A 24193-nucleotide genomic window follows, 5' to 3' on the forward strand; every position below is an offset into this window, starting at 1 on the left:
ACGGTTGATGGTAGCCACGAAGTGGCGTTCCCCGAACGGTCGCTCCGATTTTGCGGCGAGCAGCAGCTCGAAATTATTCATTTTTCTTCAATTTAATTTTTTTCGGTCTCTGGTCACGCCCGGAAAAGCGCGATCCGCTGTACAGCAGTCAAGGTAGCCATTGTTGGTACAGTGCTTCAGCCTTGACATATTGAATGTTGGTGCCGCGCTGCTTCTGCCGCGATGGATTTTGTTCAGCAGTTCTATACCGTATGCATCACATTACTGCGGACCCTTTCGAGAATTAAGCTGCGTTTCACGCGAAGGTATTCGTACATACCCTAATTTCCACTAGAAGCGTGTCACCGTTAGTAGAGGCCTAAAGACCACTTCGTGTGGTTTCCCATGCTTCCAGCATAAGAAGCCACCAATAAATATAAGCTAGCAAATAGTCATGCAAATAAGAGTCCTAGGTTTGTAGGATCAAGCGCCTTGTTTTCTTGATATTCGTGGGAATTGACCCGTGGGATATCGCGTCAATGTGTTTTTATTTTAAACAAGAAGCTGTTTTGACAGCTTTAGTGCTGAGAGGGACTATATAGCTTTGCTGAGTACGCTGAAATGTAGCGTATATCGGGTGTAATTTCCTTTGAGTATAACAGTACATATGGTCACTACGTGAAAAAGGGTGACGGCTAATGTCCTATTCAAAACTACTGCCCATCCGTTCCGTGATCTGTGCAGACTGAAACCCGAGATACGATGTAGCCCGTGTAACGATGCAGTCTATGTGCAGCCGGAAAAACAAGGATGATCGTTCGACTAGGAGACGCACGGTCATTCTTTGAATGAATGGGTCGTCCTTTTTTTTTTTATTGAGTGGGAAAACCTGTTAGACGCTTTGAACTATTCAGCTCACGGATAGTTCTTTTGCACGCAAATTGAACTACCCCGGAGTAATCTTAAGCACGGACAACTCAGTGTGAATGCTTGCGCATTAGGATAACACTGACGAAGCAGCAGGTGCATCGTGCTCTCCTGTGGCGCCAGCGCTCGTTTCGCGTCCTTTATCGTTTGCACTTCCTTCCTGCCATGTAGTATCGTACGCGTACTTTGCGTTACACTCTGCCGGTGGGCTTGTCGCAGATTTAAGTCTGTCAGACAACGAGGACGCGCTTGACGGGTCCCCGAAGGACTTGTCCGCGATTCTGGGGGCGCCCCAGAATGAGGCGCAGCTCGAGATGGAGCACCTGCACGATCACGGTACCGTGGAGTCTTTCTCAGAGCCGGAAGGGGAGCCGACGTCTCTCGTTGTCGACGAGCTACCACTCCAGGATCCTGACCTGTCCACGGTGTCCAAAAACGGTACGTGGAGGGACTGTGCATGTGTCTACAATTTTGTTCCACCTGAGCGAGGTTGGGCGGCAATCGCGCCGACACGCATGGAGCTTAAAGACTCTCCGGTGCGTGCTGACAGCACTCCAACGTGGCGTGCGTCGGACTCTTCTTGGAAAGGGCAGCATATAGTTTATTTATTTAGCATACCCTCAAGGCCGTTACGGCATTATAGAGGGGAGTGGTTACAAGCAAAACAGGTAAATTAAGCAAACAGGAGTCAACAAAGCAGAAAAACATATATATACAAAAACAAATAAAAATGGCACCTAGATATACAAAGTTAACTATGGGGTTCGTGAGTACAGGTTGAGCAATCAGAAGAAAAAGGTTCCTAATTATACAGTGCTAGCTATGACGTTCTTGAATAATTGGTGATCTGCGATAATGGCCGTCGAGGCGGGAATTAGAAGTGCGTGGTACAAATGACTGCAAGAAAGCGTTGAATCTGCATAATGGAATGCCGACCTTATGAATGTGATCTAGTCTAGGCGATACATACGGAGGCGGGGAAGTAAGTTTGTTGCGTAACAGTGTGTGATGAAATAACTTATGAGAAAGACACAGACTGAACATTTTGCGACGTGATGACAAGGACGGTAAGTTAAGGCTAGATTTCATGGCACTAATACTCGCGGTTCGGTTGTAGTTAGAATGAATGGAACGAGTAGAGTTATTCTGAACCATTCCCAGTGAGTGCGCTAGGTTTATTTGACCTGGATCCCAGATTGGAGCAGCATACCGAAGTTTGGGATCGTATTAGAGTTTTATAGAGGAGAAATTTTAAGGAAGAAGGTGCTTTGCAAAAGTTGCGTCGTAAGTAACTTAGCATTCGGTTAGCGTTACTTAATATATGGGCGATGTGGGTATTCCATATGAGATCTGATGCGATTTGAAGGCGAAGGTACTTGTAAGGTGTTACCAATTCTAAGGGAGTACACAGGTGGCTCACTGGTAGTTTTGGATACACGCATGAATGTACATGTGTTAGCATTCAATTCCATTAACCATGAATTGCACCATGTAAAAATGGCGTTAAGCTAGGTCAGCTTGAAGCCTGGTTACATCCTCATCGTAAGTTATTTCGGCATGAATTACACAGTCGTCAGCAAATAGGTGAATTTGAGATGAAACACGGGAAGGTAAGTCGTTAATATATATATGAGAAATAGGAGGGGTCCAAGCACGGAACACTGTGGTACACCCGAATAAACAGGACTCAGGTTAGGGGTTACATCGTTAGCTTAAACAAACTGAACGCTTAGTGAGAAAAACCTTGAGCGAGTACAAAATTTTAGGATCAAGGTTTAGTTGGGGCAGTTTGTAGATTAATAAGCTATGGCACACTTTATCGAACGATTTTGCGAAGTCTAAAAAAAATTAGGGCTGCAACTGAAGAGTGGTCAAGCAATAGCTTCAGTTTATGCGTCAATGGTACTAGTTGGGTGTCACATGAATATGCTTTGCGGAAGCAGCGTTGAAACTAAAAAAAAAACGAGCTTTTTTCTAAGAAGTTGGCAATGTGAGAAAAACAGAATATGTTCAATAATTTTCCATGGTGTACTGGTTAAAGAAATAGGCCGGTAGTTCAGTTGGGAATGTTTAGTACCTGTTTTGTAGAGTGGAATCACCTTCCCCACCTTCCAATCTGCAGGCAGTGAACATTTGTCACGTGATTGATGGAAGATCTTCGCAAGAATAAAGGAACAATATGTGTTCGTGTTTTTAAGAAATTTTGCATTAATGAAGTCACAGCCAGGAGCAGATGAGAGTGAATAATGCGATTATTTTTTCTACGCCGACGGGTTCAATTATTAAAACGTACATTGCGGCGTAGTCGTAAGATGGTGTGTAGTTGGGCGCGTTACATGAGCGTATTTAGAAAAGTTACGTGTAAAAACGTCATTTAAAACGGATGCGCAATCGACAGGGGGAATTGCATTATCAGTGCTATCAAGAAGGGTTAAGGCGTCGTCATGTTTTGGGTTAATAGGGTGCCAGAACTTTTTCGTATCAGTAGTTAGCATGGATGGCAATGCGTTCATTAAAAAGTTATCTTTAGCTTGCTTAAGCGCTGTTATGTAGTTATATGTAGCGCGTTTGTAGGCAGTCCATATTTCAGCGTTTGCAGATGTTTTAGCTGATTTCTACAAACGTTTCTTTTTGTTAGAAAGGCTCTTAATGTGGATGGTGTACCAGGGAGTGTTATTATTATAGGAAGGAGTGTAGGTAGGGATAGATTTTCCCGTTAATTCACTACTTTTGGTAATGAACACATTCCAGTTCGATTGCACACTGCGGTTATCGAAATCAGCCAGGAAAGTGTGAAGGAAAACACAGAGCTCATTGTTAACTGATTCAAAGTCAGCTTTCGTATAGTAGTGAATTGTCTTGATCATTTTTTCTGATTTCGATCGTGAATTGTTGATGTTGAAATAGACAAGAGAGTGATCGCTTAAGGACGGTAAGTTGGTAATGTTCGAAATAAAATCGGGTCGTGTTGCTAGCAGAAGGTCAAGGGTGTTAGAAACTTGTGATGTGTTTCTGGTGGACTGTGTTATCAGTTGACTGAAAGAGAACCGTGCGCACAAGTCAAGAAAATCTGTTGCTAACGTGGAGAAAGGGTGTATCACAATGGGTTTGCTATGCGAGGCTATGTTTGGAATATTGAAGTCACCCAGTAGAAACAAGGGCGAAAAAAGGAAAGCGTGTTACGACGATGTTGATTGCGCCTTGTAATTCGTTAGCGAAGGAAACAGCGTCATAGGAGCGCGCTAACATACGCCCGTTATAAGTTTTTCGTAACTTATTTCGATAATTGCCCAGACTATCTCAAAGTTAGTAGCAATATTAACGCGTTGAAAGTGTAGGCGTTTATTAATTGCTAGAAGAACGCCACCACCTTGACGCGACGTACTGTCGCAGCGATAAACTGAGAAGCGATGTGCGGTAGAGAAGATTTCATGGCCTCTAATATGTGGATGCAGCCAAGTTTCGGTAAGTACAATGATATCTGGGTTAAACGCGTCTACTCTGGAAGTCACGTTTGTTTTTCATGCTTCAAATGTTAGTCAAAAGGACAGACACGGGGGATAAGTGTCTTACACTGCCCCTCGCACTTTCCTATGGACGATACGGTGGTGCAATACACGTCTCGGTGTTATTATGCGTGTTTTGTGACGTACACTCTATCACGCTGTCTGTCACAGGATCGTACACATACTGCTGCTTGTTTACGACTATTTTGTTGTATCTGAGATGAAACAGGGGTTTACCCTGTAACTTCTTTCCAAAGGCAATCAGTACACTTTGAATGTGGCGGGTGGCAGCTGAGTAGTGATCACAGATCGCGATGTCGTTATCTTTTAGGAGCTTACGCGCGGAAAGCACCTTTTCCTTAGCTTTGTGGTTGCTGAATTTGGCTATAATGAGGTGGCATTTATCAAGTGAATACGAACCGAGACGATGTGCGCGTTCGATTGCCATGTCGGGTAGATTACCGATGATACTTGTTAGCGCGTTAATGACGTGGGCGTCAGATTCTTCCCATGATTCTTGAGAATCAGGGATGCCATAAAAATTTTGGGTTTCTTCGCGATCTGTCCTCGAGGTCGTTTTACCGCGATTGCAAAGAAACAAGCTTAGTTTTGCACGTTTCTACAGATTTCTGGAGACCCGGGACATGTTCCTTAAATTGATCAAGTGAATTTGCTTTTTCTTCAAGAGCATCCAGTCTTTCTTGGATGGAGCAAATCTTGTTTTCTATATTTTTTTTTTTTGGTTGGCTTTGATTGCTTTAACATCAGCAACCAATTCTGTCTGATTCTTTGTGGGCTGAACCGATCGCAACTGAACCTCTTTCAGAAGCTGGAAGAGGGCCGCCATTTGTTCATCAGGTAACGTCTTTGTTTCAAGAAAAGACTGAACGCGTGGTAGGCCCAGGATTAGTTTCGATGTCACCACAATAAAGTAATAACAGGCAAAACATTCGCAAATAATATCACACAGCACATGTGGGCGTGGAAGTAGCAAGAAGCAGAGATCATAGCTTTTTTTTTAGCGTACAAGGAAAAACGCCTACACACCTGCGAAGTGCCGAAAGGCGAGCGATATTGCTTTTGCTATTCCCGCGCCCACTGAAGCCGGTGTCGAACGGTCGGGAGTTAAAGAAGGCACCAGGGGTTGACGTCACCGGTGATGACGTACATGCGCAGCAGATTCGGCAAGGCTGTCCGGATGGATTCAGTAGGGAGTAGTTATCGAGGATGTGATTACCGGCGTATTCGTCTGGTAGTGCAGCACAGTCGGGACGGTCAGCTAAGGGGTCAGAGGCAAGCGCTGACCGCAGCAGAAAAGACGCCAGGGAAGCCTGCGAAGTGCCGAAAGGCGGAAGGTGAGCCATATTGCTGTTGCTACTCCCGCGCCCACTCAGGTTCAATTTAATTTCGACCGACAATCGCTGCACGACCTTCAAATTCTCTACAGCTGCTGTTATTTTTTCACGTCTGCATTTGTCCTCCAAACGTGTCGACGCGTCTACATTGCTTCGCTGTTTCCAGATTGGCTTTATCCCCGCGTGGTGGAAAGTTCGGTTGAGGTCGATCCAATTAGGTCGCGAAGCTTCGGCCGAAAAGCGGTTCAGAACAAATTGTCACCGACTTCAGAAAGGATGGTTATGGGAGCAGCGATTCAAGCGCGACTTTGTTTGGAGTGAGCAAACATCGGGAAAGAAGCATTTTTTTTTTAAATTAAAGCGAGGCACAGTTAGTCATTCAACGAAAATGAAATTCCTTATCAATTTTATATATGCCTGAAGAGAAAAGAAAAGACAACTCTATTTTAGTTTATCATTATCAATAAATACCTTTTTTTTTCAGCGCCCATCGTTGACGCAGCTATCGCTTGCAAAGCAATGTAGCTCTGGAAGTGTTAAGAAAGGCACGCTCATAATGTTCACCTGTTACAATACGCCCCCCTAACACGTTTTGTCTTTTGCTTGACGACGTGTCTGAATTTGGTGACGCGGGTAGCTTCATCGTTTCTCAACCTGATCGGTCCAAACTAGTGGATTATCACCGCCAGATAATTGTTTATTCTAGTTGTTTTCGTGCAAATGCGCCGGGAAACCAAGCTTCGCGTCCAACAATATAACCAGCACTCTACACCTAAAGCTCTCGACGGTCTCCAAAGAAAGTATGTTCTGTTCAGGGGTGACATCCGTGCGGCTGGCCTTTTCTTGCATCGCTTTCCGCGCTGAAAGCTCGAAACGCCCATCAAGTCTCAATGGTGGGGCATGTAAATATACAGCTCGAATGGCAGACCACCAAAACTAATTTCGCGCCTTTGAGAACAAAATGACGTCACTTCTGTGTTTAACGGATATGGAGAAGGAAAGAACTTTATTGGGTCCTGAGGACCCCTTCCCACCCACTCTTGGTTTAGTGGTCGGCAGGGGTCGCGGGCCGCACCCACGTTGGGACGGGAAGCCCGTGAGCCTCCGCCCTTTCGTGAGCCCTCTGGACGGCCCGGAGCTGGGTCTGGTGGTCGTCGCTTCGCAGGGCGTCTACCCAGTCTTCTTAAGTGAACACGGTGCCGCGTCATTGTTTTTTTCCACCGGAAGTGTTCCGTCCTCGTACAGATGGCGCTAGGCCCCATGAACCGCCGATGAACCGCCATGTTTTGAACGTATGGGCTTCTATACATGATTACAACGACGGCGCCAAATAAAATAACGGACGAAGGAACGAGACACGGGACAACCACGTAGGCGCACTAGGTGTTAGTGCGCCTACGTGGTTATCCCGTCTCTCCTTCCTTCGTCCATTGTTTTATTTGGCGCCTTCGTTGTAATCATGTATAGCACGTGCTCAGTGGCTTCACTTCTATAGAAGCTTCGCTACCAGGTATATTTACCTTGGTTCGGTTGTCGAGGGGCGACACTACAACGCTTCCAACGTTCAGAGGAAACATAGGAACACACGGAAAGGTGGTGTCGCCTTCGATCACTGGAAGAAATTTACGACTGCGAAGCGTTTTTTCTTGAGGAACTCGTATGATTTTACTTCAAGTTTGGCGCTCCTATTGGGTGAACTTTCTTTCCCTTCAGCAGCCGACGCATACGCTCCTGTGCAAGAAGTTCCGTCATCCACACAAATTTACTTGTACACTGTTCTGAACCGTTTGGAACTCTTGCTGAACGTTACGCACAGATATATGATTTGCCCTTTGTACGTTAGCGTTCATTTTGTCCAATCCAATCCAGTCTGATTTGTAGCGTCCCTAGATGTTTTCTAACGTGTTCTGTTCCCTAAAATATACGTCCTCAACAAGTGTATTTACCAGCAATCATTCAGCGCGTTTGCAGTGGATTAATGGAATTGTTTTGGAGAGCAGTACATGGCACCGAATTGCGAGCCATTGCTCACGCTTTTCGAAAAATGTAGCCTGGCATGACTGCCGTCACGAGTATATAGTAAGTTGTTTACGCTCCGACTTTCTGTTGGGAGATCGTCTGTCCTTCCATGAGAATAAAATGTCTATTGCAACGTATTCGTTTTTAACCCTACGCACTTATGTTACAGCCACTTTTTTTTAATACAAGAGTAGTCACTCTGAAATTAGTTCGATGCAAACTATTCAATAGTCTTGTTGTAGATACCATATATTTCAACAACGAAATGTCGAAGCATTCTTGAGGTGTGAAACTCGGGCTCAAGTAAACGTTCTTGTTTTCGTTTATTTTTAATACTACAGCCCTCTAGTGCTACTGCAGGTAAGGGAAAAAGACAGTGATACATCACACAAATATGTCGACGGAATACAATACACATGCAGCAGTAAAAAAGAACAGATTAATGACGTTTGTCTGCAAGCAAGAAATTATCCGACGTAAGAACTAACGGCTTCAGGTCGCAAGTTTTCACGCAATATTTAGTGAGAAAAAACTCTTTAAACGCTTCAGTCTGTGAGTGATAGGGTGCGCCATTATTATGGTTATAGCTCCTGCTGAGGAAGGTTGCGTGGATTTTACGTATGTCTCCAGGAGAAGCAGTGTAAGGGTAGCTTATTAAGGTGTGCAAAAACTCAATGTGTATACGTAGTGCCGAGAGCAGTCGATGTGGAATAGGAAGTTTAGAAGCGGAAAAGTTACTATCCTAAGGAGGGTAGGTCTAGCGGGCTGACTTTTTTTGTGAATAATTTCTAACTTCTCAGGATCTGAAAATTTTGATGGGCTCCCTACATCAAAACACTCCAGCAGTGGTGGGAAAGCTGATTTGTGAGCAACTATTTTAGTATTTAAAAGAGCTATGCGCAATTTGTGCACTGCAAATGTTCGAGCTTTTTATGTACGTCGTTAGAAAAATCATTTTGATATGATCAGGACATGATGCTAGACATATGAACATCAATATATTTGTTATTGGGTACTTTTGATTTTAATGGTTCTGCATTGCAAAAGAGAATGTGAATGTAAACAAACGCTTATAAAAGGTCACGTACATTCGGCGACAATTCCTGGATCGTGCGATTTCTGGAAACATTTAATTTCCCTGCAACTGACTGTGGCAAGTAAAATCGTGCAACACTGTTTTTTTCCAGGGACTCGTTTTCGGATTTCCCACCTCTACTAGAAATCCTAATTACAGGCTGTGGAAATATTGAGATTTTTCCTCGGCTCTCGCGGTTCGCAAACTTATGACGCATCGAGCAGGTGGTGCCCCTGAGATTTATTCATCTGCCATTCACATACTTACTAAAAGAATAAATGTGGTAGCTTGGCTGGTGTTTGTTCAAGTACGCAGTCGTCAGCGTATAAACGTATATATTGGCAGTCAAGTAAGAAGGTGAATCATTAATGTACAGTACGAGTAGTGACGCTATGGTGACCCAATCCAGTTAACAAGAGTTAAATATTGTGTAGAGCTCGTGAAAAAATTTGGAGTGACTGTACGAAATACCTTGCGGAATTCGATAAACATAGCATAATATTTCAGCCTATGTCAAAAGCTGAACTATCATAGTGAGAAAATTAGACAAATTGAGTAGTACTGTCACTGCGACAAAAAAGAATCGTTTTAAATATAAGATACTTACTATATCTGGGGGTTCTGTAATAAGTACGTGTATTATTTTTTTATTTATTTTATTTGTACATACTGCAGCCCGATCGGGCTATTGCAGGAGTGGGTGTGAAATGCAGAGAAATTAAAATAGTAATACAGGCCCAATATGAACAATACAAACACAAACCAAAACTATTCAATGGCCGCCAAGAATAAGTTTAAAGGGAGAGAACGAGTAGCACCAGCCAAAGAATTCCAGTACTCGATTACACGGGGAAGTAAACGGTATTTAAATGTCCGTACGGGCGAAATGTTTAGGTGATGGTGACTTATAAGTCTGGTTTGTTCTTTAGCAGAGGTCGACTAGTGATATCCCGCTCTAAATACTCGTGGGTATAGCGGAATCCAAGGCGTTTGGAATCTGTATTCTGCATGTAGCCTTGAGGGACGACACTGGCGCGAAGCTCTGGGGCTAGAACAGCCGGTATGACTGTTTGCATGGGGCATGTGTTAAGCGATATGGGCTCCCGGTAATTTTACTGAGGCTGCAAAAGAACAGTGCATGTACTTCACGTTCACGTATTTTCTTAAGCCACTTTGAGGATTCCGTGCACGTACGTACGTGTGACAGGATTGCTCGTGCTCTTGGATGCTAAAGCGATTCCCCTGTGTAAAAGTATGATGTATTCATACGAAGTTTGCTTCGCCGTGGTGATATCGCGTGCCGGTGGCTCCTCAAAATCAAGCCACACTGAGAGCTCTCGGAAAACTACTCCCAACAAAACCTCGGATCTGCTGCGCTATGGCCTGTATCATTGAAATGCAATCTGACTGAGAAGCAACCTTATTTTTTTGTCTTCTATTATGCAGTTTCCTCCTGGTCATGTAAGATGCGCTTCTCAAGCTGGCTGTAATGGTCCCTGATCGCTTTAATAGTCTGCAACATGGCAGTGCAACAGGTAACGCTAAAACAAAACGCGAAGCTCGAGAAATGTCAAGAACCCAATTACCGTTGCTTTCCAGCCACAGAAGTTTGGTTTTCGTTACTATCATGAGCTCTCATACTGTCATCAGCTGAGCTGTCATTACAGCAATCTATCAAACTCTCTGCAGAGACGCTTCCTGTCCCATCAGAGCGGCGCCTTAAGATTTCGGAGCAGCCGTCATCCGAGTCTGCAGCCGTTAACCCGGAGCAGTGCGACGTCCCACTAAAGGCAAACCAGGCGGCTGGCATGGCGGAGATGATCACTAGCGAGGACCTGCCCATGCAGCCAGACTCTGCCAACCAGACATGCAACTCACTGCAGGATTCCGCGCAAACGCAACTGTCCCCAGTTCCGAGTAAGTATGTTTCCGCAAAGAGAACAAAGGGAAATGTTAGATGGCGCGCATCGACGGTGCGTTAGTACGGTAGGCTGTCCTCCCATCTCTGGAGCGATGTATTTAGCTTATCTCCATTCTTTCCGTATACTTCTTTCATAGAGAAATCTAGTGCGGAAGAAGTTTAAATCCTCAACTGCGGATGCTGGAGTTAGCCGTGAAAAGTCACGAATGAGGGTCACACCGAGCTTTCAGTTCAGCAAAGGTCTTGCATACAGCAGTGCGAGTGCGAAAGGGGGGCGGCGCAAGAGACAAGGGTTTGTATACGCTAGGTGATCACAACTCGCAGCAGCTTTTATTTTTATTTTTCGGCTTTCACGCACTTTTCTCGGCCCTCGTCGTGCCTTCGTCTGTGGTCCAATGAGCAAGCATTCACCGTAATTCAACGTAATCGCTGCGGTGAACATGCGTAAGGGGGCAAGGTCACACTGCACTCAACGCACGCGCAGTTATGAAAGCTCGGAACCGTCCCAATACAAAAAAATATATATACTTCAGAAAATATCTTGAACTTTTTTAAGTAGAACTCAGTTATGTTCTATTTTGGCGTCTATTGAATTTGCCTATATTGGGTTTCTATTATTTGGCTACCGCGTTACTTTAGAAACATAATACGAAATTCTGGAGAAACTTTCTATGGTGTTGCTTTTGACTTAGATTCAATTAAGTCTTTAGGTATTTCATTAGAGCTTCTATAGAAACGAAAAGAAACAGCCCATAGAAATCCCTCCGATTTTTTCTTGAGAAGTGTAGAATAATTTCATTAGAATTTTTGAGTATCCGGTTAAGTTTCTAGACTTTAAAGAACTAAACTTAATGAAGCCGAACTAAACGTGTATTGATGGTGACAAACAAAATAAATCAGTCACTGTTAATCAAAATTTGGAAGTTTATTTACGCATGGTTCATTCTTTTTTGCAAAAGTGTCTCCTTTTAACACTGAATAACATTTAACCACAAAGGTTATTTAATAATGACATACCCGGGAAGCGCTATGAATTCTATGCGATAGCATAGCAACAGTATTCTACATGTACGGAACATACTGCAGCCGGTAACTTGGGCTACATAAGGTTTGCGGCTCGGAGAACGAGGGCACCCCTCTTCAAAAAGTTGGACCAAACGAAATTCTGAATGTGCATGATTCAATAGTTTTAGCTGAGTTCGTCGCTATTTCGAGAATCACGTTCATTTAATTCGGTCAAATAGCTCGATAGTCCTCCAAGTAACCCAGTGACACAGCAAACGATATCCACCACATTTTTTTTTATTTTTTTTGCTTGCGTACACTTTTGCAATCCTCCGTTTTTTTTTTCCTGTCTTTTTTTGCAGTGCTAACTCGTTTGTAGTTTTACTTTAAGTACATTGCCCGGCGTTTTTCATTCTTTTTTTGGGCGCTTAGAAAAGAAAAACGGTTGAAGTAGCAACTGACACGGAACTCCGTGAAAAATGCGCCCTGGCCGGTCGACCGACATGGCAACTTGAAAGCGTCCTATTATAGTTACTCAATGTCGTTGTGAATACAATAAACGGTGCATGCTTAAGTTGCTTTGTTTCTGTCCCGAAAGAAGGCTATATAAAGGCAACATTCCGACTGCTTCATGCAGGCCCAAAGAAGCTCGCACCTCCGCCATCCGAGGACCAGCCGGTGACACCTACGCTGTTGCAGCGACACATGCTGCTAGTGCCCCGCAAGACCGCACCGGTGTTGGCCAAAGTCCCGGACTCGCGTTCGGTGGACCCTGCATCCACTCCACTAATTAGGGCCAGGAGTGTTCTGGCAAATCAGTATCTGCAGCGTATTGGACATCTGCGTAGCGCGCAAGAAGACACCTGCCCGCTGGCCGAGGATACCACGAGCATCGAAGAGACCACCCTGGAGCCACCTGAAAACTGCAAGAAAGGAGAGTTTGAAGAGCTCACCCTCAAATTGTGAGTGGCGTCAGATCTGCGTGCTGAAATACATTGTTAGATACAGTAGCCATTAACATTGGCATGAGTGAGGCACAGCTGTAAGCCGTGTCCATTATGAGCTGCGAGTACACGAGAATTAGCGCTGCGCAGAGAAACTTGTTTTCGCTGCAGAAACGTCAGAGCAAGCTCGCAAGCCGGTAGTTTTGCGGTAGCCGTCACTGCACTACGTGCTACACAGTAGTGCAAGAAGTTGGCAACGGCCAGCGCGTATGCGATGCTCGATGAAGCGGTCTCGCGTTGTTCGCGCGCGTACCGTCCGTCGTTCACTCTATTATTCGGCAGCAATGAAAAGGGTCCAAATACTCGTTTCCGGAGTAAAATGACATCTAGGAAGGCGCGTAGTTTTTTGTCTTTGAATCACTGCATTTAGAGCTTTCATTCAGCATATGGCCCACCATTCTTGCGATTCAGCTTCACCAGAGATATCAACGTACGTTTCGATGCTAAAGCTCCTCATGCACACAATGATAAACTTTGCAGATCTTTGTGCGATCAAAGTTGCAGACGCAGCGTGATTATGAGCGATGCTGCTTGAATCTCAGATCAATTTTCTATCTCCCTGCAGGCACGACGCTGAACAAAGTGCGGTGACGTCGCAGGTAACTTCCCTTCCTAACATTTTCTTCTCAAAATAGGTTTTCATTTTTTTTAGGTTAGTATAGCTAAGAGTCAACTGATGATTATCACAGGGTGTTTTAAGCCTGGGCAACCGTGACCCCTGCAGCTGTAGTGATAACTTCTGCTTCTATGGTTCTGCAAGAACAGAGGAAATTTTGTTCTGACCTATATTTCACATTGCAGTACGAGTACAAATAGTCAGCGGTCGGTGAGCAAGACACTATATATGAACGATGGTCACTGAGAATCGCAATGCATCAAAGTAGTAGCAACGACTCAGCAAATGACCGGCATTCTGTGACTTGACGTGCGGCGATGCTGATTTGGGACATTCTTCCTGGTGTAGTAAACTTTTGCACGACCAGGATGAATGCGTGTTAGCGTCAGAATTACTTGCACTGCTTCACTAAAAACGCAGTCCGTACTAACCTGATATCCGTTCAGTTTTGAAGATACAGTAACATGTCTAATTATAATGTACACTCAAGTGCTAACCGCTCCATGAAAACGGGCAATCGTGTTCCATGACGCCAGATGCTTTATACCGTTGTTGTTCTTGCAATTTGTGCTGCGCAGGCGCATCAGCAGCCGGAAGGGGACGCGAAGTCCAAGGATTTCGAAACCCCTCCAGTTTGCGGACGTATTGCATTTTGGAGGAAGCGAGAGAGTGACGCGGTTTACAAGGGCATGTGAGTGCGGTAGTTTTAGTGCGACGGCACTTAATCGTTAGAAATTAAGTTACCTATTTCCGTCTGTTTAGTGGTCATGCTACTTTCTCACCTTGACCACCATTTCACCCTCAGCACCACATGGCGACTAAATATAATACTTCGCCCACCGCGAGCCCCCGGGACTGAATTCATTCCACTGCGGCTATGTGCAAAGAATTAAATTATGGGGTTTTGCGTGCCAAAACCACTTTCTGATTAAGAGGCACGCCGTAGTGGGGGACTCATAATCAGAAAGTGGTTTTGCCACGTAAAACCCCATAATTTAATTGTGCAGTTCGGGCGGCCATGTGTAGTTCGGAGCCGAATGCGCAAACAACTGAGCTTCCTGGCAACATTCGCGGGCAGCAGTTATGCGGGCAGCAGTTATGCGGGCAGCAGTTATGCGGGCAGCAGTTATGCGGACAGCAGTTATGCGGACAGCAGTTATGCGGACAGCAGTTATGCGGACAGCAGTTATGCGGACAGCAGTTATGCGTGTGCGATGCATGAAGACTCCAAGAGCGGTGTCCGCGCACGTCTATACTTAGGAGGCAACACCGGACAATACGCCAGCCGCAGTTAGCCTCACCGTTCCTCGAGCAAAGGCTACTGAACGCTGTTAAGTGTCGGGGTCAGGCCACCGTTGTTGTAGTTTCACATCGTAGGATATATGCATAAATTAAGATGTCCCCCGTCTGTTGTGCAGGAATGCGAGCACTTTCACGGGTTTTAAGGTGCCGGTACTCTGGCGTGCAAACTGCTGCCGCTGTAAGGCATAGAGCCGGCAGATTGTTCATCGCTTTACCGAAGCTATTTGCACTTTTAACTTGGTACAAATCGCCCGAATTTACTTATCTCTGACAAAACAACTGCTCCCAGTGTTCTCGTGTCACCGAAACCTCGCGGAGCCAATGTTTTTGTTCCAGATTCTCCAGGTCGAAACATCAATTGCGGGGGTGAGCTTCTCCTAGACTCTGTTGCACAAAAACTAACCTTCCCGTCACTAACGCAACAAAAGTGCACATTGCCAATCGATGCACTGTACTTGCCCATGACGAGGGGAAGTTCATCTGTGGTCCGCAGGCACATGATGCTTGTATAGCGTATCATTATACGGGATGACCATTTATAAGTTTTCCGGAATATTTAATAATCGCCTGTTGCAGAGAACATAATTCTAGTCCTTAATCGAACAAATTATTCAAAGACGCGCACATTACTTGCACCAGAATTCGACACACATATTCGACTAATTAAAAATCACTAATTAACTTCTTAATCAATTTACGGTACATATTGCAATTTACGAATCGTAGCCGCTGAGTTTGCAAGGCGTGTAACCACTTAGAACGAATTTCCAGAATGACACTAGTTTGGCGATATGACCCATCAAACTCGCCGTAAAAATGCACGGTTGTCCCACTTAAATTTTTAACAAAACGATATTTTATGCATTGAAGCACAAAAGTAACTGGAACACCTCTGTATTTCGTAAATAAGTTTCGAAATAATATCTCGAAACTTGTGCCATTCTGGAGATTCATTGCAAGTGGATACGTCTTGCAAGCTAGCCGATTGCAATATGCGCTGTAGTTAACTAAACAGTTAATTAGTGATTCTTTGTTAATTAATTGAATATGTATTTAGATTTCTAGTCGTTAACCGGTGGATCGCCTTCTAATCCTTCTTTACATTGCCAAGATTGTAACTGCACGCCGGAGTTAGATGAATGCGCGATATTGTACAGGCATAAGAATGAAGATACGCGTCTTATGGTAGAGGCATGGCATATCTATAATGGTGGAAGTGCGTGCGTGAGTCAGCCTTCGATTACTTTACATAAGGAAGAGATTAAGTGCCTTAACAGTTATCTATTACGTAGACCGGCACATGTACCCGACTGACACGTGGTGATACCATTCCAGAGCTTGCGCAGATTAGTTTTGTCTTTCTTTTTTCGCCTCAGTGCTCCCTTCCGTTGATAGTCGGCGTTCGTGTTGTCCACTCCTCTACTCTTGCGTCCTGTCTGCACGCCTCGCCCCTTTTTGCCTAATGAATTCTTACCAACTAGCTCAGCTTTCTGTCGTTCTAGCTTTGAAACCCATTCGCAAGAAAGTGTTGCAGTTAGCCGGTTTTCGCGGTGCGCTTTCTGCCGCTATAGTGTGGCCGTGCACTGTGGAGAGCTCTGCAAGCGCCGCTGTCTCTGCTGCGACTGTTTCCCGCGCCTCGGACGCACGAGGATGTTTGCCTCCTTTTCTACGTTCAAATTAAACATAGCAATGACCTTCCCTTCCCCTACGCTTTCTCTGGCGTCATTGTTCGCTTCTTCGTGTGGTTCTCCCTCTCTGGACACAGACAACGCGGTCGGCTGCGGGTTGGCCCTATAGTTCATCTGAATATTGCCTGAACTAATACCGAGCTGGTCGAGGTTTACTTATGGAAAAATTGGTAGAGATTTGATTCTTGCAACTGTACTAATAAAAAATTCATTAGATTACATTCCTACGCGACCGGAAGTCTATATTCTTTCGCCCAGATGTTGTTCTGTGGTAGGAAGGCCGTGTAATCTATAGTATGTCTTATAAACAAAAAAGGGGGGTTTTACATGCCAAAACCACTTTCTGATAATGAGGCATGCCGTAGTGGAGGACTGCGGAAATTCCGACCGCCTGGGGTTCCTTACCACGCACCTAAATCAAAGTACGCGGGTGTTTTCGCATTTTGCCACCATCGAAATGCGCCCGCCGTGGCCGAAATAAAGTTTTTCGCACACCGCTCTCTTCACCATTGCAAGACACACCCGGATAATAACTTGGATCAGCCTATACCTCTGCACACAACGCGTAGTGATAAGGGAGAACTCAGTTAGCGGCATCGCCTGTTTATTTCGTACAGAGCCCACTGGGGACACTACCCACCAGAGTTTCAATTTACTTCGAACCAGAAACATTCTGAAAGCATGTTGCTGATTATAATGTAAAGAAATGCAGTAGAATGCTTTTTGAGGTAGATGGTTGCAACCTTCATGCTGGTGTATACCTCTAGCAGAGATACTGAGATTTCATGTAACTTTTAAGCAAAGTATTCAACTCGGGAAAATTGGGCAATCGAGGGCTTACATTGTTCATGGATACTGGGTGTGCAGTTCATGTGGCATACTGGCTTGTTGAAAAGGATCTGCTGTGCTGTCCATAAACTATAGCCACTGTAAGCATCATCCAATTCCTGAATGCTGTGCAGCTGCGTTTAGCAGACCATACTAGTGTTCGTTAATTGCACACTTTCAGTTCGTTAACCTTTGCCGTGTATTGAACGTGCGCTTTGTCTTAACCCAGGGCTCCGGACTCCAACGTGTGCAAGCAGGGGCGTTTGCCGATCTCTGACACTGGGTTGCGACCTGATCCACAGCAATGACTTTTTTTTCCTTTATTTTTAGTCTATTTTAAAATAAGAAATTTAGAAAACTACAGTTGTATTTTACTTTACCTTTATTTTTAATTTCTACATTTTAATTAAAAAGTGATTCACCCTATGTTTTTCCTTGCTGTCATTGTCTGTTGGCTTCATATGATTGTGATTTACGAAAATCGGGCACGTCTGCACCCTTCTTTTCGTTTATATACAGGGTGTCCCACATAACTTGATCCAAACATTAAAAATATGCAAATGCTACGTATAGCTGGACAGAACCAGGGTAATGTTTGCCGTCGCTTGGAGTTACTCAGGTTATTTTTATCATTCCGCCTAGTTAATTAATCTCAATCAACTTCTCAAATATTACAGTTAGATGAAAAGTGTAAATGAGAAAATTGTAGAACGACATGAAAAACTACCGATACAGCTTTCTGTTGCTCAATACGTGCTACATAAACGTGCTTTCACGAGCGTGAAAGAATCCCGCAAATACGTGCAAAATTGCCGCGCGATTGGCCGCTCGAGGCACAGAGTTCGTTTCAAGTGGATATGACTTGCGGCTACAGTTCGTAAGTTACAATATGTGGCTTAGAGTAATTAGTTCGAGAGTTAATTCGCTGAATTTTGGTAATTCAAATATTCCCTTTCATTTGTCGTGCGAAAACTGTCTGCATCAGAGAGTAAAGCAATGGAATTGTGCTACATGTCACGTGTGATTTTTAAAAATTGCGTTACCGATAAAATGAAACACCCCGTATAGTTTGAGCAGCATGCCAAGATCTACTGGCTGTTGTGCCATTACCACAAGCCCGGATTCCGAATCTGCAAGATGCAGAATTTATCCTGCGAGCGCCCAAATTCTCCCTTCACAAGTCAAGATGCTGAGCCGTCAGGCAGCGGTGCTCTGCGGAGAAGCAACGGTGAGCAGCATGTTCAGATATGCACACAAGTGCCAGACAGCCCGGCGCCGCACCTCCTTTTTCCTGGAGGTCACCGCGCGCGCGAACTTTGAACCGGGTGGCCAGCGCGGTCGCTGGTTGGACCCCTCGGACGACCGACGTGTGCTGACTTTGTATTGGGCCGTTTTAGTGACAATGGTTCCTCGGGGATTATAAAAGCCGCGACGCGCCGCCTGAAAAACGGGATCCGCCGACCCACCGGGAGCACAGTGCCGCTCTCGACTGGGGTGAGATGTGTCACGCGTTTTCGCCGGACGTCGCCGTGCGGGAACAGTCGCGTTTTCAGTGAGATCTCGGCCCCAGTGCCGACCCGTTCATGTCCTGTATAATGACCTGTATATAGTGTATAAAGTCCCTTTTGTTATTCTCATCGACGCCTGGCTCGGAGTCTTCGCTACCAACGCTCTGTCACGAAACGGGTGACGAGCGCTACGGGACCACAAAGTCGTAATCGTGGTGCAGCGGTGCAAAGTCGTAACATGGCATAGCGCAGTCGGCGAATATATGCTGGTGGTGAAAAGCGAATGTGTGACACAGCTTTAGTTCGATGACATTAAGCGAGTATCACTTCTGATAGCCAACCAGAAGTCTTTGTACGAGTGATGCTAGAAATCTGTCTGCGTTACGGGTACCTGGAAAGGCAGTGTCTGAGCGCCAGTAAGGTATCTATAGCTACCTTAGTAGAATGAAGCGTACGCTCTCCAAATAAAATATCCTCCTCAGACTCGAATACAGCTACTGGGCATAATCGCTTTTTAAGCTGGTTTGTACTGTCTACTGATGTTACAAACATTAAAAAACATTTTAAAAAATTTAATACCTCGGTTAGATATCAAAAGCTGCATCTCCATGTACGTGGAAGAAGTAACAATCTTCTCATGTTCACTATGGTAAAAACTGCATTTCATTGCCTAAACGCATAGATGAAGTTGGAAGGGCCTGTAATACACCGTCACGTTGCTACTGCATCTTGGGATTTCACGCAATCGCGAGGAATTTAAATCTAACGTAGCCTTACGTCCACAAGTTGCAGTTGTAAAACATGTAGCAATTATACTCCGTGGAAGGCGCAGCCGGCCGAAAACAACTGCACTGAGGAACGCGCGGAGCGAGACTTCTATGACCGCACTATACCTGCGTTGCCTTTTAAGTATGAAACGGCGAATGCATATGGGCGCCAAAGCGGCGTTTGTCACACATTTTTTAAATATCTTGCCTGGATATATACACAATAAACAGCTACTGAGAATCGTGAAGGGACCCAGAATATCGCTTCGTGACAAAACGTTTTTATTAAAACAAAAATGGCCCTCTTTTGTCCCCGAGCTATGGGTTCGAGGAAGGAACATTCCAGACATTCCTTCCGAGTTCCTTCCCTGTCGGTATTTTTGGAAGCGTGTTGAACGCGCTTCGCAATACAATAATTTTCTGCACAAAATGATTATGCAAAGGCCTTCGTTCACGTGTTAGAACTTCAGTCTTGAACCGTATGTGCCTCTATGGCTTCGCGAACGTTGTGTGCATGGTTGTGTGTGATGTAGCATCTGGGTGGTGTGTGCTGAAGTTTTTGAATTCACTGTTCTGTACGGTGGTTATTTGTTTCTACCTCCCTCAGGCGCTGTGGCAAGATATTGTTCTTCATACTGTCGATACCGCCAAGGGGTATGTAAGCTAATATCGAGGCAAGGTTGCAGTCGCCTGTTCGCGCCCTGTTGTATAAATAAGCGAGCGAATCATGCGCAGCGTGAAATCAGAATGAACACAGCGCGAGATCCGAACGCGTTCTCTGAGGCCGCAATAAAGCATGGAAGTGACAGAAAGCTAATATAAACACCCCTGCTTGGAATCACGCAAGGGTTTCGTGAGCATAGAATTGAAAATTCGTGTGCTGTCTCTTTCCTTTTCCTTGCGTATCATTCCGGAAGCATAGGAGCCTACCCACGTAGATTGGGCAGTTTCCTTTTGCGTATTCTGTTTTGTTTTGCAAGCAAGTTGGGCCTTCATATTATAGGACGCTATTGGGTGCGCTACCTCTGCAGAGAAGCTACCGTGCCGTGTTTAGAGTAGGTCAAGTCCGCGGTCCCTGCGCTGGCCGTCTCTTTGCAACGATGATGCCAGTGGCTTGGGGCAAGGCCTTGTGAAAACACGCCTCTGCTGAACGGGGTAGTCGGGTTGAGCTGTATCCATGCCAGCACAAGGTCTTCCAGGTGCCTTCAAGCCCCAAACCCAGCTGACCTCCCGGACGCACAGTTCACCACCTGTACTACCATCTTGCCCAATTGTCCATGGTAGGGAGCACGGAAGCAGACCTGGTGGTATCACAGTCGGTTCACCACATGTGCAGTGACTCCACCAGCTGCCGAGTGCATGCAGTAGTCTTTGGAAAGAGGAGAGTGACGTCAGCTCCGTTTAATATGAAGTGCGGTCGCCAAAATATAGACGCCTAGCAGCCGATTTAAAGTCAGTTCAGTTTCACTTTATTTGAGGTCTTGCATGAAGAAGACAGAGGTTAAAGGCTGGATGGGCCTGATGGGGCCTCTGCCGCCTCGTTTCGCAACAAGTGGCATACACGAGCACATAAAAAATTATGAAGCAGAGACTTGCGCATTTTGTAGTCAGAATTTATTTTAACAAATGTTTCTTCAAAAAATCCCAGAATAACTCGCATGTTATTAAATATATTAGTGATGTGAAATATTTATTCACATAAAGAACAGTAATGTATATGATATGTTCTTAACTGACGTGCCACAAGCACAATAACAATACTCTCAATACTGAACAAAAAGTTGGGTAAGAATAATTTCTTACGAATAGCGTGGAAATTTAAAGGCAACATATTCAAAGTAATAACTCAATACACTAGCAGATCATACAGTACGTCCTGAACACGTGTCTTAATTTTCATGGTGGCCCGGTCCAGCTCACTCTTCCTTCATATTGTTCATTGTTCACCGGTGCCTCGGATATTCAGTGGGCGTCTGGACAACAGCGCTTGCACGATCTTCAACCGTTGCCTATTTTACGCGCAGGTATGCTTTCTTGAAAACGCACGTTCTTTTCGTTCCGATGACCGCTTTTTGCCTCTGTTTCCACGCCCACACCGTCATGGCTTTGTCTTTGTGTCTTAGTATGCTCGATTTATGCATTCTGTTAATAGTCTGTATTTAAGCGGAGACATTGAACTCAACCCTGGCCCCAAGAATAAAGCACAGGGGACCAGACCAGCTACCCGATTAACCGGTACTTCTTCATCAGACTAAACTTCAGAACATAACAATGACGAGCCCTCAGTTGCCGAAATGTTGAATAAACTGCTTTCAGGACAGGAAAAAATGGCTCTTGATATCTCTGCCCTCCGCCAGACTAATTCTCCGTTTCAAAACTTTGAATTTAGGGTTGCTGCTCTCGAATCCTCGTCACCTGACACAGATGCCGCTGCGGATTTTCGATCCGCAGCGGCATCTGTCATGCTTCCAATTTTATGTCATTAGCTTCCAATTTTAAATTCAAGTTAGGAGTTATAAAGTCTCGGACTTTTCTCTCAATTGTCGCATAGTCCTCGCCATCTGAATCAGGTAATCCCTTGACAAGCAGATTATTTCGTATTGATCTGTTGTTAAGGTCGTCAACCACGCCACTGAGTTCGTCTTCGACACAGCTGATTTAACCTCATTTACTGAACCTCTAACAGAACACACATCACCTTTTAGTTCAGAAACGCCATTCATGTTTTGCTCAATGAGGCCGGCCTGGGGTGCTATGCAGGATGCGCCGAGTTTCTCGTTCACCCGAGTTTTACCCGAGTTTGCTCGACGGCATTCATTGAACGGAGATAACGCGGAACGCGCGATAGCTACAGGCAAAAAAATATGTAGACGAAAAGCCGCGTATGAGCGCACCCTGCGCGGCACGCTGCTTCCACGTTTCAAGCGCAGAAGGCTGCACAACGAAACGCGCCAGCACCGCGTATTGTTATCAACGGATTATCGCAACTTAGCAATACCGTGACTGTCCCGCTGTCTGTGTGCACACTTGCCGTTAGCCGCTTGCCACGCCTTTCCCGGGCACGTCAAGGGCGTGCCTCCTCTTTCGGGCACTATCTTTCAATCCTCCGTCGAATGCGAACAGGGTACATGCGGCGCATTCTTGCACCTACACTTTCAATCAAACGAATACGTTAAAATACAACAAATAAAATAACGAACATTTTTTATTTCTTTAAATATCTGTTTTTCGTTATCAATGCTAAAAATTTGTGATGACAAACGTAGATCGAACAAATTATTAAATTTTGCACTTCTTGCCGCGAGTGGCGACAGTGCGGCGAAGCTTAGAAGCGGTACATTCAAGAGGGTCGCAGGCACGAGGGAGTTCATACGGTGATAAGTCGCCTGGGGGCGCTGCACTGCTATTCTCAGTAAAGTCGGTCATGAACCCTGGAGGGTCATGGCCACTCTTTCTCTATTATGGGAATAGAAACGCAGCACAACTGTACGGCTGTTCATCGCAGGCGCTTCACTAGGCTATTAAGGCCCCCGCTTTACCAACTAAAAACGACACAACGGCTGTCGTTGCTGTTATTTTAGGGTCCGTAGTGACGCAGTTCAGTGAAAATGTACCAGTTTATCTTTGTGCGCAAAGCCTCTGCGATACATTGCGAAAAGTGCGTACTTCCCAGCGACACAATTCATCGCTTGTCATCGCTTGCCCAGTGAAGGTGCCTCTGAGCGCATGTACGTACGCAGTATTTGAGTGTGTTGTGCAGTCCAAGGTGCTTGCGGAATACCTCTGCTGGAGCCAGCAGCGATCGCCTCGCAGCGATGCGATGCCTCGCTGTCACACCTTTCCCTCCGGCACTCCCTTTACTGAAACGTGGCACTGTCTTTCCATTGGTGTCATGATGATAATGGTAACGGCAGCAGTAAGGCTGGTTAATGCTTGCCCCTTTGATTCCTGTGAGTTTAGTGGTAAAGAATATGGCACGTGCCTACACCTGTGCTGCAAAACTGAACACTTTTGATTTTTTGGAGAGCTAATTTGTGTTGGGATATTTCAAAGATGTGCGCCATTGTGGCCTAATAACTAGAGCATTGGTGAGGTTGAAGACTGGGTGTATTGGTATAGCAGACTTGAAGTTTATTTGCAGAACAATTCGACGGTACACAAAGAAGAGAAATACACACAGCAGAATGCTCTGCTGTGTGTGTTACTCTTCTTTGTGTACCGTCGAATTGTTGTGCGATCCAACTTCATATAGAGCGCTGGGCTTCTTTGGTGCAGGACCAAGGAAGTGTGAGCTATTCGACAACATGCCAGTGCCTTGCCACACAATTATGGAAGTCGGAAGGTTTGCAAACAAAGCTTTGCTTTCAAATCCACCTGCTCATGTAGCACTGACTGCACTGCACTCAAGCACTGATTGAAAGAACCGTCATACAAAAATAATGGTGAAATCAATGGCCTGTGAAAAGTGTAATTTGTATATTGACACTGTTGACATAATAGGTGCCATACCGGCTTAAATATTGTACTGGACAGAGCAGTTTGTTTCCTATGTGAAGCACAACCTCCCATTACATGCTGTGCAGGTAACCAAGCTCAGTTTGTTGTTTTGACGTGGTACACACCATTCACTGTAATCTGTTTTTGATTCTAAAGAAGTGCCATACACCACCTCTTTTTCAAGGACGTCATGGGA

The 24193-nt window shown here is 45.1% G+C and overlaps 1 protein-coding gene across 1 annotated transcript; it reads left to right on the forward strand.

Moving 5' to 3' along the window:
- Positions 1 to 1177: 1177 nt before the first annotated feature.
- LOC139048284 (mediator of DNA damage checkpoint protein 1-like) lies at positions 1178 to 17651 on the forward strand. The gene is made up of 6 exons (XM_070522740.1): positions 1178 to 1344; positions 10551 to 10778; positions 12425 to 12749; positions 13357 to 13390; positions 13986 to 14098; positions 17455 to 17651. Exons 1-6 carry the CDS (start codon positions 1221 to 1223, stop codon positions 17531 to 17533), a joined length of 903 nt encoding a protein of 300 aa, XP_070378841.1. The 5' UTR covers positions 1178 to 1220; the 3' UTR covers positions 17534 to 17651.
- The last annotated feature ends 6542 nt before the right edge of the window (positions 17652 to 24193 follow it).

The sequence above is a fragment of the Dermacentor albipictus genome, chromosome 1 (assembly GCF_038994185.2).
Source record: "Dermacentor albipictus isolate Rhodes 1998 colony chromosome 1, USDA_Dalb.pri_finalv2, whole genome shotgun sequence".
NCBI lineage: Eukaryota > Metazoa > Arthropoda > Arachnida > Ixodida > Ixodidae > Dermacentor > Dermacentor albipictus.